Here is a 15,059-nt window from a genome sequence, read left to right as displayed (position 1 = left end):
CTAAAATATGGTTGGTTATTCAACCAGCCAGAAATCTATATGTGCAACTCATCCTAACCAGATTTCATTATCTTTTTAAAACCTCTTTTTTGAGGTGTGCTTGGCATACACAAATCTGTATGTATTTAAGGTATATAACTCGATGAGTTTGGAGGTACATACACACCCCTGAAGCCATCAGCACAATCTCTGCTATAAAAATATCCACCACCTCAAAGTATCCTTCTGCTGTCTTTATTATTATTTTTTGTGATAAGAACACAGCACGAGATCTACCCTCTTAGCAAATGTTTAAGGTACAGTGCAGCGTCCTTAGCTGGAGGCCCTGTGCTGTACAGTGGGTCTCTGATTTTATTGCCTTGCCCGCAGAATGTTACAAAAGACCTTGTCAAACACCTGTTGAAGTAAAAATACACGGTGATTGTAGTAGTCACCTGACCTGCTGCGCAGTCTCTATGAAGAAATGAGTGCAGATTGCCAGGATTTGTTCATGGTGTCCCCATGCCGTCTCTAGTGGACACCACTTGACCTTTCTAAGTCTCAGGGAGCATTCGCCGAGGTAGACAGCACGTGATCTGATCGGAGGCTCCCATTACGCAGACTTCAATTTTTGTTTGTTTTCCTAGCACGCTGTTTCCCACCACCCTGGGCTTCTGCGGCCGCTCCTTTCCTCTCGGTGCTTCAGAGAGGAAGAAGAGTTTCATGGCTGTCTTTACAAAGCCCTCTGACCACCCCGGGATGTGCTTCGCCTAGAATTAAACATGCGAACTTTTCTAAAATGCCTTGTTCTATTCTGTCCTGTTAGAAAGTAATTCCTTTTCAAAGAAAGGAAAGGACAAAGAAACCCTAAAAATCAAGTAGCTCTGACCTCGCTTATCTGCTGCTCTTCGCCACGTGCCCCAAGCAGTAAATCGTCTCTTCCATGCTGGCTTCCTAGCGCTGGAACATTTCTCCAGGAGCCTCCGTCTCTGTCTTCCTCACACCATCCCGATGGATGACTGCTCCTCTTCTGTGAATGTCCTTGTGCTGTCTACTCGGGGTCTCACCTTCTGTAAGGACGCGGCTCATGCGCGTTGAGCAGTTACTGCCTGCTGGTTGCCGTGCTGGGTGGGCACTTTACGCAGGTGATCTCATTTAGACAGATTCCAACCCTGGCAGGTAGGTCTTCCAGGGCTGTTTTCTCCCGGGGAATGAATGCCTCACAGCTGTTTTACCACTGGCGGTCCCAGATTCTGTCCTAGAAGGTGAAGTGGGGCCTCTGTATGAGCTAGAAAAGCGTAAAGCAAATGTGAACTTAAGCGACTCTCAAGAACTCTAGAAACTCATGGTTTTCCAATAGTTTACGGACGGCTGTGCCCTCATTATCAAGACGCAGCTGTCTGTCACAAAACAAAAAACAAATGTTTTAAAAGAGGGAGCAGAGAGATGGGCAGGCAGTTCTAAAGTGCTATCGGCATCATGAAACATAGACTACGGAAATGGTGCCCGTCTCCCTGGAGGCTAAACAAGTAAATATGCATCGGTTTCATTGGCCAAAGCGTAGGTGGAGAAAAGACAGGTTATTTGCTTGTGTGAAAATCTCGCCATGTCTGGCTTCCCCCCCGTCTCTGTGTGACCTCACGGTTGCTTCGGCTCCCTCTTGTCTGCCGTCCCTGCCCCTGCCTCCCTCCTGTCTCACAGCGAGCAGGACTCCTTGCCAAAGCCGAGTCTCCACCGCCCCCTTGCGCCACCACCTGTGCTCCCGACCCCACGCCCTCTCTTTTGTGATTGGCCTCCCCTGTGCACCGACCCCTTCCCTGTGGCATAAACACTCTCGCGACTTTCCCGTTATTAAAAAAACAGCCCCTCTCCCCAACTTGTCCTTTACCTCTGACCACTGTTTTTCTTCTCCTTCAGTTTGTACAACCCCTTGAAAGAGTCATCTGCACACTTGATAAACCTGTCTCTTCATTTTCTCTTCTCTTAACTCCCAGCGACAGGCTTTTGCCAACGTCACCCGTTGAAGCCCTCTCTCTCTGATGTCATCAGGGAGCCCGACTCTGAGTCTCTTCCCAGTTGACCCCTCACCATGGCATTCCACACCATGGACCCCTCCCTTCCTCCATCTGTGAGGACTCCCCTTGGCTTCCACGCCCTCCTCTATCTCTGTGACCCCATTTGGGGTTCTCTTGGGTTGAGTGACCACCCCTCCTCCCATGTCTCCAGATTCCAGCTGTGTGACAGAGACTCCCAGAGCTCTCCTCCTCACCTTCACTTGTCTCTGGTCCACTTTCGGATTTTCACGTTGCCATGGGGCAGCCCTGCCTGGATCCTCTGCGGGCATCTCATGTTTGGCGTGCCCAAAAGGGAACTTTTCTAAACACTTTTCTCTGTCCCCGATCTCCCCTAAAGCCTTCATCCTTCATCCCGTCACTGACGTCAGATGCTTGACGATTATCCCAGCGTCCTCCACGAACCACTCGCTCTCACATCATCCCCCTTTTAAACTTTTAAATTGGTCTCTTCCTCTCTGTCTCTAAGCCTTATTTCTTATTTGGGGTCATGTCATCTCTTTCTGAACTGTTGCAATGTCCACCTAACTGGTCTTCCAGCCTTCGGTCCCTCCACCTGCCTGTGCATTTTCCACATAGATATTTGAACAACGTAGTGATGATATGTAAACTTCTTCCATGTCTCTCTGTTGTTCACACAGGATCGAATTCACCGTTTTATCTGGCCCCTGACCTGCTCTCCACCCCCATCACTAAACCTTTGCCTTCTTCCTTTTCCCTCCATTAGTCATTTATCCCAGCCTTGTGTTTTCAGGTCTGTGGACATATTCTGAAGTAAGTCCTAGGTCAGATACTCTCACACCTGAAAAAAAAGCCTCCAAGCAGTGGGTAACTGCACGCGCAGTAGGGCTGCGGAGCTGTGCCACCAGCCTCCCCGTCTCCACCTGCCATGCATGAGCGAACTGGAAACACTGCCCAGTGGCTCGGTCTCCTCCCGTACCGCGTGCTGTCCACGCCCCGCTGTGTCCTTGTGCCGTCCCCCTGCTTATCTATTCACGTCTGCAGCCTTCACGCTCAGGCCCCATCTCCTCCAGGACACTTTCCCCAAACCCCGGATGGGCAAAGGGCCCTGCCTCGGAGCTTTTCTCTCTCTCATCACATGCGACATTTAGAAATGATAAGTTTATGTGGTTCCTTCAACCATTATTAGACTGTAAGTCCCTCAAGGCTAAGGCCACAGCTTGTCTATATCTTTGTAGTTCCAACATTTGAGAAATGTCGGTGTGTATTGAACTAAAGGCAATCGGAAAGGCACACTGTTACTCACAGTGCCCTGGACTTGGTCACTTGTTGCATTTGTTACAAATAAAAAGTAGAGAACATGGGAGGTGCAGTTGTCAATGGAGTTGATAAGGAAGAAAAGCCTAAACCATGAAGCAACTTGCCGCAAATTGTAACGGTGTTGGCACGAAGGTGACAGTGCGATCACAAAGATCAGAAGGGTGACCGAGGCAGCAAAGACCAGGCTGGCAGTGCTCGGTCCTGACTGAGCTTATGAGAAATGCAGCTCCCTGCCCAGCTCTGAGAGACCCGGCTGTCATCTGCCCAGATGGGACCTGGGCCTCGTTATTTTTCAAAGCTCTCCAGGTGATTCCAAATACATACCCACTGCATCGGAGCCTGCCAGAGAAGAGAGCCCGTCCTGGAGGTACAACGGGGCTAAAAAAAAAATAGACATATCCCAAATCGTTCTGTTCCCATTGGTGATAAAAACAGATTTTCTGTTAAGTTAAATTCTCTGAAGTTCTGTCCACTCCAGCACAGAGTAAGAGGGACTTTCATATATGTTTATTTCCAGAAAAGAAATCCTTGTATATTCTAATTGATGATGAACATGTATTAATAATGGAACCTTACTGTCGAGTAATCTAGAAAATGAGATAGTACAACAGAAATGTTAAAAGAGCAGCTGGACTGGAAGCCTGTGACCCACCGAGTGTGGCTTGAAAAGGAAATAATGATTTCATAAATCCTCTGTGGCTGGCGTCATAGCATTTTTTTGGACATGAAGTATGAGAAGAGAAAATTACGCCATCATATACACCCTGAATGCCATGTCGGACATCCAAAATTTGATCAGAACCTCACAGACATCAAATCATATTGATATCTGTACTGTTTGGGGCAGATTTGAGATTCGATGTCACCGTGTGACTCAGGCAGCTCAGTGAGCAGCTCTTTACGAGCAGACGTGTCCTGAGTATCCTGAGCGTATACGTGAGCGTATGTGTCCAGTCCTCTCCTGATTTCCAGCACGCCCTCTGTGAAGTCACTGGCACTTCCCTGTGAAGTGGGGACCCCTCTGATCATCATCTGGTAATGTTTACGAAGCTCCATCAGACCTGTGTCTGGAAGGCCCTGTTAACACTGATGCATACTTGGTTTATGAGATGGTTACAAGAGAACGGAGGTGGGGGCAGGGCGCCAAACATGGCCAGCGCTTTTATCTCTGACATTAGAAAGAGGTCCCCTGGCCGAGGGCCAGATCGGAGTTTACCGGAATATGAAATGCAGACGTGTGCTCTCTGTTGGTGAGGCGCCAGGGGAGAAGCTCGCTGTGCCTTCAGCCAGCGCTTCGCTTCCAGGGGATGCAGAGTCGCCAGGAAGAGCATCTAAGTCCCAAGTCCTGGCGCTTTTGTGCAGTCTCTCCTGGGTATGAGGCGGGCAAAAAATTGCTGAACCTTGGAAGGTGGTCACCTTCTCTCCCATCCCCTCCCAGACCTCAGAAGGAGTGGTCTCCCTGCCAGGCCCTCGGCCCATGTGCCACAGCCTTCTGGGATGCCCCCCGACCCCGCCTCCCAGCTCCAGGAACAGAGCTCTGCATGGATTAATTCACAGACTACAGAGCTGTTTTTGAATAATTGGAGAAACCCTGGCTTTTCTCCACTGGGAGACAAATGCAATTCCAGGCTCTTTCTTTTCGAAAATATGAGCTATTGAAAATGATTCTTCTCCTGAAACTGAGACACACTCCTTTTGAACTTTTTGACTGTTTGGCACATGGCAGAGGATCTCGGTGCTGCTCTGCAAGGTGTTAGAAAGAGCTGGTGAATTTGCGCACACCAGCTCTGAGAAGGTAGAGGAAGCTCTTAGAAATTGCATTAACCGATGGTAACGGACAGATTCTGCAGTCCTGTTAAATGACTTCCATTGATTATTCTTACGATCACCTCCTAAAGAAGCATGTCTAGACTTCTATCCCGTGCCACAGTATCTGCAGTCATTAGTGTGGACCCCACTAAACTGCTCCCCTGGACCACAGATTAAACAATCTGATGTGCTTGCCTTAACAGATAAGCAAATGCCGCATTCTCTGAGTCTGGAATGTTGCCCACTGTAATCATTATACACACAGTTGTTAGCAGATGTGTGATTTAAACAGTCATCGTCACATTCTTGGCTTGGCGGAGCGCAGTCTTGGAGGTGGTCTTTGCTCAGTTCTCTGCTTGCTCTCCGTGCTCTGACTGGTGTATCTTAAACATGAGAAACGAATGAAGGTATTTGCAATTTGTTGCACAACCACAAATTTCAAAGTCTCCTATTAGACTTTCAGGTCTCTCTTCATGCACAACAGACACCATATACATAAGTGACTGATGGATCGGAATGATTAGTTTCCGTCACCATGGTAACTCAATTCTCACCTGGGGAGGCTGAGCCAGGAGGCATCGCTCACCTCTAAGTCACGCAGCTGGCCAGTGGCAGAGCTGAGACTGGGGCTCTGGCCTCCCTATTTCCACTTCCATTGGTGCTGCCTGTCACACATGTCCCATATGCAGGGAGCATGGGACCCAAATCGTGCTGTTCTTCACTCCGTATTTAAATGTCTGCAGAAACCACGTCTGGGTTATCCTAATACCTTCAGTATCGGAACATTGCCCCTTATACCTGACTTGATCTGTTTGCAGAGGAGAGTGGAAGCAGCTGTCCCTAAAGAAGGAAATACAGGCTATGGAGGCATGGCAGATTGGAGGCGACAGCCGTGGTTTGCGTCTCCATGACAACAAAATCTGCCCTGAAATTTGGAGGGATGCTTTATCTTTATGACCGTTGCCATTAGAACAATTTTTCCTATGAAACCTTTGCATTTTCCCCAGTCTCAAGCCTCCCACCTTGTGGTGTTTACACAGCGAGACTGGCAGGACTCTGCTAGCAGTGGGGGATATGAGTTTACAACCGCCCAAGCCATCCATTTGCTCATCTGTACAAATGTGAAAAGAATCTGCTCGAATGTGCTTTTGCAAGCTGAGACAGTAGCCTTCTGCTTCATATAGTCTCCATTATAGATTCTCAGGGACGTATCTTTTCAGCATGGGAGGAGGGTGCAAGGAGGTGTCCCTTCTTAAACATCTTTGTAATGTTCAGTTGCCTTTGTATGTCAGCCAGTCATGCTAGTTTTCCACAAAAATGTCTCATTAAAGGCAGATTTCAGCAGGCACCATTGACAGGGAGGGCTCTCAACAGTCCCAAGTGTGTGGCTGCCAACCTTTATTTCCTCTACATTGACCTGATTTGATATAAGCAAATGAGCTTATTTCTCTGAGGAGTTTAGTCAGTGGGATAGGATACTGAGCAAGAAGGAGAGAAAGGGTTGAGGTGGTAGCTGGAAGAGGCCTTTGGTGGTTCTAGATGTTCTAACGTCACACACTTGAGGCTGTTGTCATTTTCCTTTAGAAGCCATGAAGAGAACGTTTTCCTTCTTTCTGACAGTCCTGTGTACCTGGACACTTAACCTTGAACTTGCAGTTGGTTGCCATGTGTGGCCTTGTAGAAATGGGTAGTTGCAGCAGAGTCCTGTTCTTGCCTGAGACGTAAAGCTCAGTGGGCACTGGCAAATGCTGACAGCTGCCGTGGGTACGTCACATCCAAGGGTAGTTAAATGGGGCAGTGCAGCTAGAGGCTCAGGGACTCCTGGGGCCTTCTCTTCCACATCAGCATTTATTTGGACTGGTGCCGTTAGTTGCCCAAATGCTCCTCAGCTGGATTCAAGCAGTGACATGACTGGCTGGCGGGAAGAAGACATCTATTCTGGGGTCCACCAGCTCAGGATGGAGGAGGGGAAGAGGCCGGCACTCCGGGCTCTTGAGAGACATGCTCTGTCCAGAGCCCTGCTCTGTCCTCCTCGTGCACATCACGCTGGGCACTGAGGTCACACCATTTATGAAGTAGACGCAATAAAATTTCCTTGCAAAGTCATTTTTTTAATCTGCAGACTGGTAACAGCACCTGCACGCATCCTTGTCATCCTCATCACAGTCATACCCATCGCTACACTCATCAAGGAGCCCGCCGGAAAGGGCACAGAGGACTGTGCCTGTGGAAGTCGGCCCATTTGGTCTGGTTCTTAGTGGACGGAGAGGGGTTTGTGGGGACGGCTTTGCGGAGGAAGAGGCTTCTGGGCAGAGGGCGTGGGGCATGCGGGCTGTGGGACTCAGTTGGTTCCTCACTACCTTGTGAATCTCTCCCTCCTCCATTAGGAAAGGATATTTTTCTCTAGACAAAGCAGACTGTAGTCAGACAAAGCAGACTGTAGTCAGGCCTAGGGTGGCCTCATTCTCTAGGGTGGGGACTGTAAACTTAGGCCACTGTGCCATTCATGACGTTAGTGCTTCTAGAGGGTTCAAAGGACAGGGTCGGAGAGGATCGACTCCGAGAATTATCATCACTGGAGAAACTCAGCTTCAGGGAGGTTAGAGATTTTGGCAAAGCCACACAGCTATGGAGCAGGAATTCACATCCACATTCTATGACTCTAAATCTAGTGTTCTTTTCACTAAGTTCTAATTATTGTGCAAGTTGCTTGTTAATTACTAAGTAGAACCTTCTACAGGTCGAGCCACTTCAAGTTGTGAACATTCTTTCCTTCCCCAGTCCATAGCACCCGTTAACTGGTCTGTGGTTGATATAATAGTGAATGCTCTATTTTTAACCACTATTTTTCCACTTTCTGAAAGAGCCTCTTTTCTCCCTCAAGTTAAATCTGAACTGTTTTCAGTTGTTTTTGCCAAAAGAGGTGGAAATTGGTTCCAGAAGAGATGTTTCCTGTGAATGTTAAAGGTTTTGAATGATGCTGTGTATTAATCTATTAGTCCCACTACATTATCCATGAACCAGACGCAGACTGCCGCAGTCAAAGGCTCGGCAAGTTAAACTCGCTTCCCTCACAACTTTGAACTTCAGAACTTCCCAGTCTCTCTCCTCAGTGCACACACTCTATTTGAACCTCACTGTGCTTCACAAACAAAACCACTCTCTTCCTTTTAAAACTGGAATTATTGAATTACTGGAAAAGTTTATAAGTGTTCAGTAATTTTATTTCCCATCCTATACTCATCTCTCTCCAATCCGATCTAATTAGAGTGTGCATGAAGATTAGATAACAGGAAGTAGCGGAAAGCAGATCGCCATTCTCCTCCTCTAATGGGAACCATCTGAAATTAGCGCAGTGCAAGAGTTTCAACATCAAACACTCGCGGGCCCAGTGAACGCATCTGTGTAAGTGTTCCAGATGCAGAGTAGATCTGGATGGCTGCGTCTGAGGTTTGAGTCTGATAGAGCCAGCGGTCACTGTCCCGAGGTCTTGATGGATTCCAACCTCACCCCATTGAAGAAACTCGCATTTCTAATTCACTGCAACCACTGGCACCTGGCATGTACGCTGCCTTCTCTGAAACCCAAAGGAAGCGTTTTGGGCCAATTGAATTGTGTCGAGTGGAGGGAGCCCTTTTATGTGGTGGTGAGATTATCTCATATCATCTGATACCTATATTTTACAGTCGAGGGAATGATGCCAGAGCATTGATTTATCGGCTGTGTATGAGGGGACTTAGATGGCTTTGCTGATTCGTCTGGGATAGATGGGGGCAGGGAACTGGGGACTGTGTGAGCCACAGGAGGCTCAGGATGGTGTCGGAGGTGGAAGCCGAGCGAGTCTTCAAGCCCTGTCCCAAATGGCCTTGATGCTGTGTCAGACAGTACGGGCCCTGAGCGCATGTGGGTTTTTTTGTGCTGGGGGAGAGGTCACATTTAGGTTCCAGCACAGGGCATGCTGGCAGCTGCCATGGAAATGTACCCTTTTCTAACGTAATTGTGAATTATTAGAAATAATTCAAGACGGAAGTACGGTATGAAAAGAGCAATCTTCTATTTCCTCGGCTGAGATTCTCCTCGCTGTGGAATTAAGGTATTTTATTCTTATAATACTGTTACCCATGGGTTAGAGAAGACCACTCCTCTCTCTTCGTTCATTTACTCTGTCTGCAAACATTTGCTGAATAACTGACCCCGCTGGCCCTGATTAGGTCGTGGTCCCCCCAGGAGGCCTGAGGCTGGTTGGGGAGACACTAAAGTAGCTCATTAACGTCAGGTCGGCGCCAAGGAAGAGATGGATGGAGTGGCTGTGGTGGCCGAGCAGGCACAGGCTGACTCAGAGGGCAGAATTAGAGATTTCCTGATAGAGGACACTTAAGGCCGGGTCCTAAAGGGACAATGGGAAGAAGGCCAAAGAAGTGAATGGAAGCGGTGAGCCAAGGCAAGAGCGAGAAACTGCAGTCTCGGTCCTGACAGAGCCCGAGGAGGAAGGACGCCACTTGGAAGCGCAGGCATAGGGCCGGGACATGTGGGTTCAGGTGAGGAGAGGCAAGGACGCGGGCGAATGACGGGGAACCATCCGTTGAAAGCAGTGACACTTGCAGGGAGTTTGCACTTGGCCGCAGTGGGGACTTGCGCATCAAAGGGAGCAGGAGAAATTCAGGACGCTCATTCTTACCCAAATCCTGAGAAAATCAGCACAGTTCTTCCTTAAATGATTTCCGTGTTTTTACCGTTTAACATGAAGACGAGCTTTTTAAGGACTTTTCTGGGGCTATGTGAGAGAGCGGTCACCAGAGGCACAGCTCACCTGGCCCAGCGCTGCGTTGGCCTCTAGCGTGGTCCGGGAGGAGGCGTGCTGGTCTCACCCAGACCAGCATCTCGTGTTTGGGGTGACAAGGCAGAGGCCCAGGGACAGGATGCCTTGCCCGGGGCCGGCAGCTGGTCAGGCCGGAGGCGCTGTTGGTCCTGGAACCAACATGTTCTTAATTGTCTTCACTTCTCAGCAGAGTGAACTTTCTCAGGAATCCTGCTTACCGTCTGAGTTATTTTTACCACTTGTAGAACACTCAGTAATGGTACATTTGAATTTTCAAAAAATATATATGTATAATATAAATATTTTCCACCTACCGAGAACAAATTTCAGGATTCACCTACTCACGCCTGTTTTACATAGTAAAGCTGAAAATCAAAAAGAAATTTTTTTTCTAAATAATTTTGTCTCAGATGATAGGAAGTGTCTTTGATATGTTTGGATAAGATAATAATGAAATAAGGACATAAATATACTAATTTCATACCTCAGGGACTATGAAAAAGAACATATGAATTTACTTTTGTATTTGCAAACTGAAAAAGTAGATTTAAATTATACTTCTCTAAATAGTTTCTGTTTATGTACATACGTCTACTATATATAGAGGAATATATAGGTGTGGGTGTATGTATATATCTACATCATCTATATCTGTATATCTATATCTATATCTAGTGTTAGGTTTCTTCCAGGCGTGCGCGCGCGCACACACACACACACACACACACACACAATCTTACCTGGTGTGGGGAAAAGGAGGTCGACCCCATTGTAGGGACAGCTACAAGGAAGTCACCAGATAGAACGGGGCAGGGGGGTGGGGGTCAGGGGACGGGAGTGAGAGCGAGGTGACCGGGGAGCCTAGGAAAGCAGACACTGTGGCGGACCTTGCACGGAGTTCGCAGCGAGCTGCTGACGGATGTAGCTTTGTTAGCTCTGATATAACGTGCTCTCGAGAGCTATTATTTCTGAAGGTTTGAAGCAATTTCAAAGCTTGCCTGCTCTTCCAATAAGTAAATAGTCTTTAGATCAGGGCAAAGTACAGCTAATCAGATTGTGGTGGGGGTTTAGTTGTGGATGTAACTCCATATGAAATTGTTCTGCCTGGGGCCACAGCCGCACCCGGCGGGGTGGAAGAGTGTGAGAGCCTCTGTGGGTTCCGCGTTGGAGGGTTTGACTGCCCCTTTCAAGTGCTCGTACTAGGAAGATCATAGGAACCACGGGTCGAAGATTTTTGGAACTTACTATCTCACAGACATGAGTTTCACCATTCAGCAAACCTAGGAGAAAAATTTAAGAGAGAAAGAGCAATCAAGGGGATTGTTTTATAAACTATGTAAATGTCTAACTGATGTACTATATACTTGAAACTAATACAATAAAATTTTAAAAAATTAAACATGAAAATAGTGGAAAGAGCGTAGGCTCTGGAACTAGATTTATTGTTCGGTATATAAGGGAGTGTATTAGTTTCCTGTGGCTGCTGTAATAAATTATCACAAACTTGGTGGTTTAAAACAACACAACTTTATTATCTTACAGTTCCGTAGGTCAGAAGCCTGACACAGGTCTCACTGGTCTTGGCTAAAGTCAAGGTCTTGGTGGGGCTGCGTTTCTTTCTGGAGGCTCCAGAAAGAATGTGTCTCCTCGCCTTTGCCAGGTTCTAAAGGCCGCCTGCGCTCCTGCGTCCAGGGTCCCTTCCTCCCTCTTCAGAGCCACAGCGACAGGTTAGGTCCTTCTCACGTCACACCACTCTGACCTCCTCTTCTACCTTCCTATTCCATCTTTAAGGCCTAGTGATTCCTTGGGGACCAGCTGGATGGTCCAGGACAGTCTCCTTAATCCCACTCGTGACTTAATTCCCCACGTAAGCTAACATATTCACAGGTTCTAGGAGCCACCAGATCAGGGCATGGGCAGCTTTGAGGGTCCGTTACCCCTGCCTGCCAGAGAGTCTAACAGCAAGTGAGACACTTGTCAGAGACAATTTAATCATGGGTGGCCATGGTTGTCGAGACTTAAGATGCAGACTTTATCTGGGAGGCACTAGGAAGTTGCTGAGGGCTTTGGAGTGAGATGACGGAACTGCAGCTTTAGAAGACGAATACGGACTCAGAGCAGGTATTTGGAGGGAGGTTGATGTGCACCTTTTTAAAAGCAATTGACTTTGATTTTCTCTTCTAAGTACAGAAAGCTAGGTACTTATTGCCAATTTCCTACAAGAGATAGAGTGTACTTATAGTGTGTTTTTTTAAAAAAAAACCCTATTATATTATACCTATACACAATACATATACATAGAGATCAAAAAGGCCTGTTACACAGACACGCTCCCACAAGCACAAACATTTTCTCATACACACACACTCACTGCCTTACCATTTTCTTGGGGTCTCTTTTCTGCTTCTCTGTGTCCCCCCACCCCTTATTTTTTTCTGCCCTGGTACACCTGGGTGATGACACGTATCTTCCCACCAGTAACGTAGGCTTAGTCTGGCAGTGGTCTTCTCAGGGGTCGTTCTATAAACTTCGCCAAGTAGACATATACGAATCTCTAGGGATTCGTATGGTCTGAAAAAATCTGCCCTCTTCATTGTCGGCATCAGCCCCGCATTGGCTGTGATTGGACGTAACTTCCTAGGATGGTTCTTCTCTCTGACGCCCATTGAGAATCTAAAGGATATTGAACACGGGTTTTGAATAGTGTCCGATGAGAGTTTCTTACCCTTTGATTAGCTTCTTTTTGCAGCTATCCAATAGAAATTTCTGTGATGGCAGAACTATTCTATATCTAATACTGTCCAATATGGTAGCCACAGCCACATGTGGCTATTGACTCGAAGTGTGGATCTGCAGGAAAAATAGAGGACCTGCTTACTACACAGGAGGATAGACATTTACTAAATAGTAACTCATACTTTTATTTTGTTTTGAGTTGCTTTTTAAATTATTGGGAGTTATACTGATTATATTTAGTTTTTGCAGAAGTCAAAATTGGTTCACCTGTATGAGTATGATTGTACTCATCTCTTTTTCCTAGCCTCGTGTTGATTGATAACTCCATATTGATTAAAGCGTTATCTGTAGGTCTCCTAACAAATAGTTCTTACTCTTACCCCTCATCCCCATCCCGTCTTTTAGATACAGAGAGAGAGATAAACCCATATTTACGTATCAACTTTATCGAGATATAATTCACATGCCATACAATTCAGTCAGTTAAAGTGTACAGTTTGATAGCTTTTAGTGTATTCATGGAATTGTGTAACCATCACAATCAATTTTAGAACATTTTCATCACCCCACCAAGAAACCGTGTACTCTTCGGCAGTCATTCCCCAATTCTCTGCAGCGCCCCGCCCCCCGCCCCACCCAGCCTTAGCCAAATACTAATCTCCTTTCTGTCTCTATGAATTTGCCTGTCGTGAGCATTTCATCTTAGTGGAGTCTGATAATACATAATTCTCTGCGACTGGCGTCTTTCACGTAGCAGCACGTTTTCAAGGTTTGGCCATATTTTAGCATGTGTCAGTACTTCATTTCTTTTTATTGCCAACCAATATTCCATTGTATGAATACGCCACATTTTTAAAATTTATCATTTGATGGACATTTGGGTTTTAACTACTTTTTTTGCTATTATAAATAATACTGTTGTGAACATTTATGTATAAGTTTGTGTGTGAACATGTATTTTTATTCTATCTCAAGGTGTGAAATTGTTAAATGATATGGTAATTCTGTGTTTGACCTTTCTGAGAAACTGCCAGACTGGTTTTCAAAGTGGCTGTACCATTTTACATTCCTATCAATAGTGTATGAGAGTTCCTGTTTTTCCGCATACTTACCAACACTTGTTATTATTTGTCTTTTTGATTATAGCCATCCCAGTGGGTGTCAAGTGATATCTCATTGCGGTTTTCATTCACATTTCTCTAATGGCTAATGATGTTAGGAATCTTTCATGCGCTCGTTGGCCATTTGCACATCTTCTTGGGAGAAATGTCTATTCAGATCCTTTGCCCATTTTTTAAATTGAGTAATTTTGTCCTCCTTTCTGTTCTTTTAATTTGGCCTGGTCAGGATGCTGATATGCTAACTGGTGATGAACAAGTATGGAAGGAAGTTCAAGAATCCTTGAAAAAAATCGAAGAACTGAAGGCACATTGGAGTATCCTTTTTCACCCGTGTGTTGAGTTGCACTGTTGGATCGCTTCCTTAATGGTATTAATGAAGCAAAAGCCAGGGTTTGACCTCTCGGTGAGTTTCATAGTCACAGGCCGCACTCCTGACCCCAGCCAACATCTGGGTAATGGCTGGGGAAGATCGAGGAGAGATCACCGTGAACACCTTGCCACTTTTAGATAATATCAAAATGCACGGTCCAGTAATAGTAGGACGGCGAGTAGCAGTCTCTTTGTATGTAAAAGGTAACACATTTCTGGTTCCCCTTCTTCCTATAACCTACATCTCTAAGAAAGAATAGCTTAGAATCCTTACAATTTAATGTAATTGACCCTCAGATCTAGAAACTGCATATTAAATCAACCATGACTACAATGGCTATGGGAGTTGCTGCACAGTAAATTTTCTTGGCATAAATATAGTTGACCCTTGAACGATGTGGCTGTTAGGGGCACCGGCCCACCGTACAGTCAAAAATCCATGTATAATTGAGGTCGGCCCTCCACATACATGGATTACCAACCATGGATGGAGAATACTGGTAAAGACCATTAGTGGGTCAGAGTTCAGCATAAGGAGAGGTCACTAATGATGGAGGTCACCTGGGAAGGCCCAACCGATGCTCTAGGTATGAGCGGAATCCTGAATCAAGGACAAGGTTTGCAGAGGCAGAGGCTGGGAGGGAGGTCACGTCCAGTAGAGGAGTTTACTTGAGCAAAAACGTGACAAAGGGAAACCACAAGGTAAAAAGAAAAAGACCAAGAGTGATAAAAAAGATTGTGAAAGGTCATTCAGATGCCTTGAGTAAACAAGATCCCAATCATGAGCAAAGCTTCAAATGAAGTTTCTAATCTACAGTGTTCTGGAAAGATCTGTAAAGGATACGAAAGGTAGTTATACAAACGTTCCTATTT

General features: G+C 46.2%; 1 protein-coding gene across 1 annotated transcript in view; it reads left to right on the top strand.

Annotated features, from left to right (window-relative positions):
• Positions 1–15,059, top strand: part of SMYD3 (SET and MYND domain containing 3) — a 529,143-nt gene that overhangs the window by 425,945 nt on the left and 88,139 nt on the right. The window contains exon 9 of the mRNA XM_039883254.1: positions 14,044–14,131. Coding sequence (XP_039739188.1) covers positions 14,044–14,131 — 88 coding nt within the window. The remainder of the gene's footprint in view (positions 1–14,043; positions 14,132–15,059) is intronic.

Source organism: Pteropus medius, unplaced genomic scaffold, assembly GCF_902729225.1.
Source record: "Pteropus medius unplaced genomic scaffold, Ma_sr-lr_union100, whole genome shotgun sequence".
NCBI classification, from domain to species: domain Eukaryota; kingdom Metazoa; phylum Chordata; class Mammalia; order Chiroptera; family Pteropodidae; genus Pteropus; species Pteropus medius.
The sequence above is the reverse complement of the archived record's forward strand: the minus strand, read 5'-3'. Positions and strand labels throughout refer to the sequence as shown.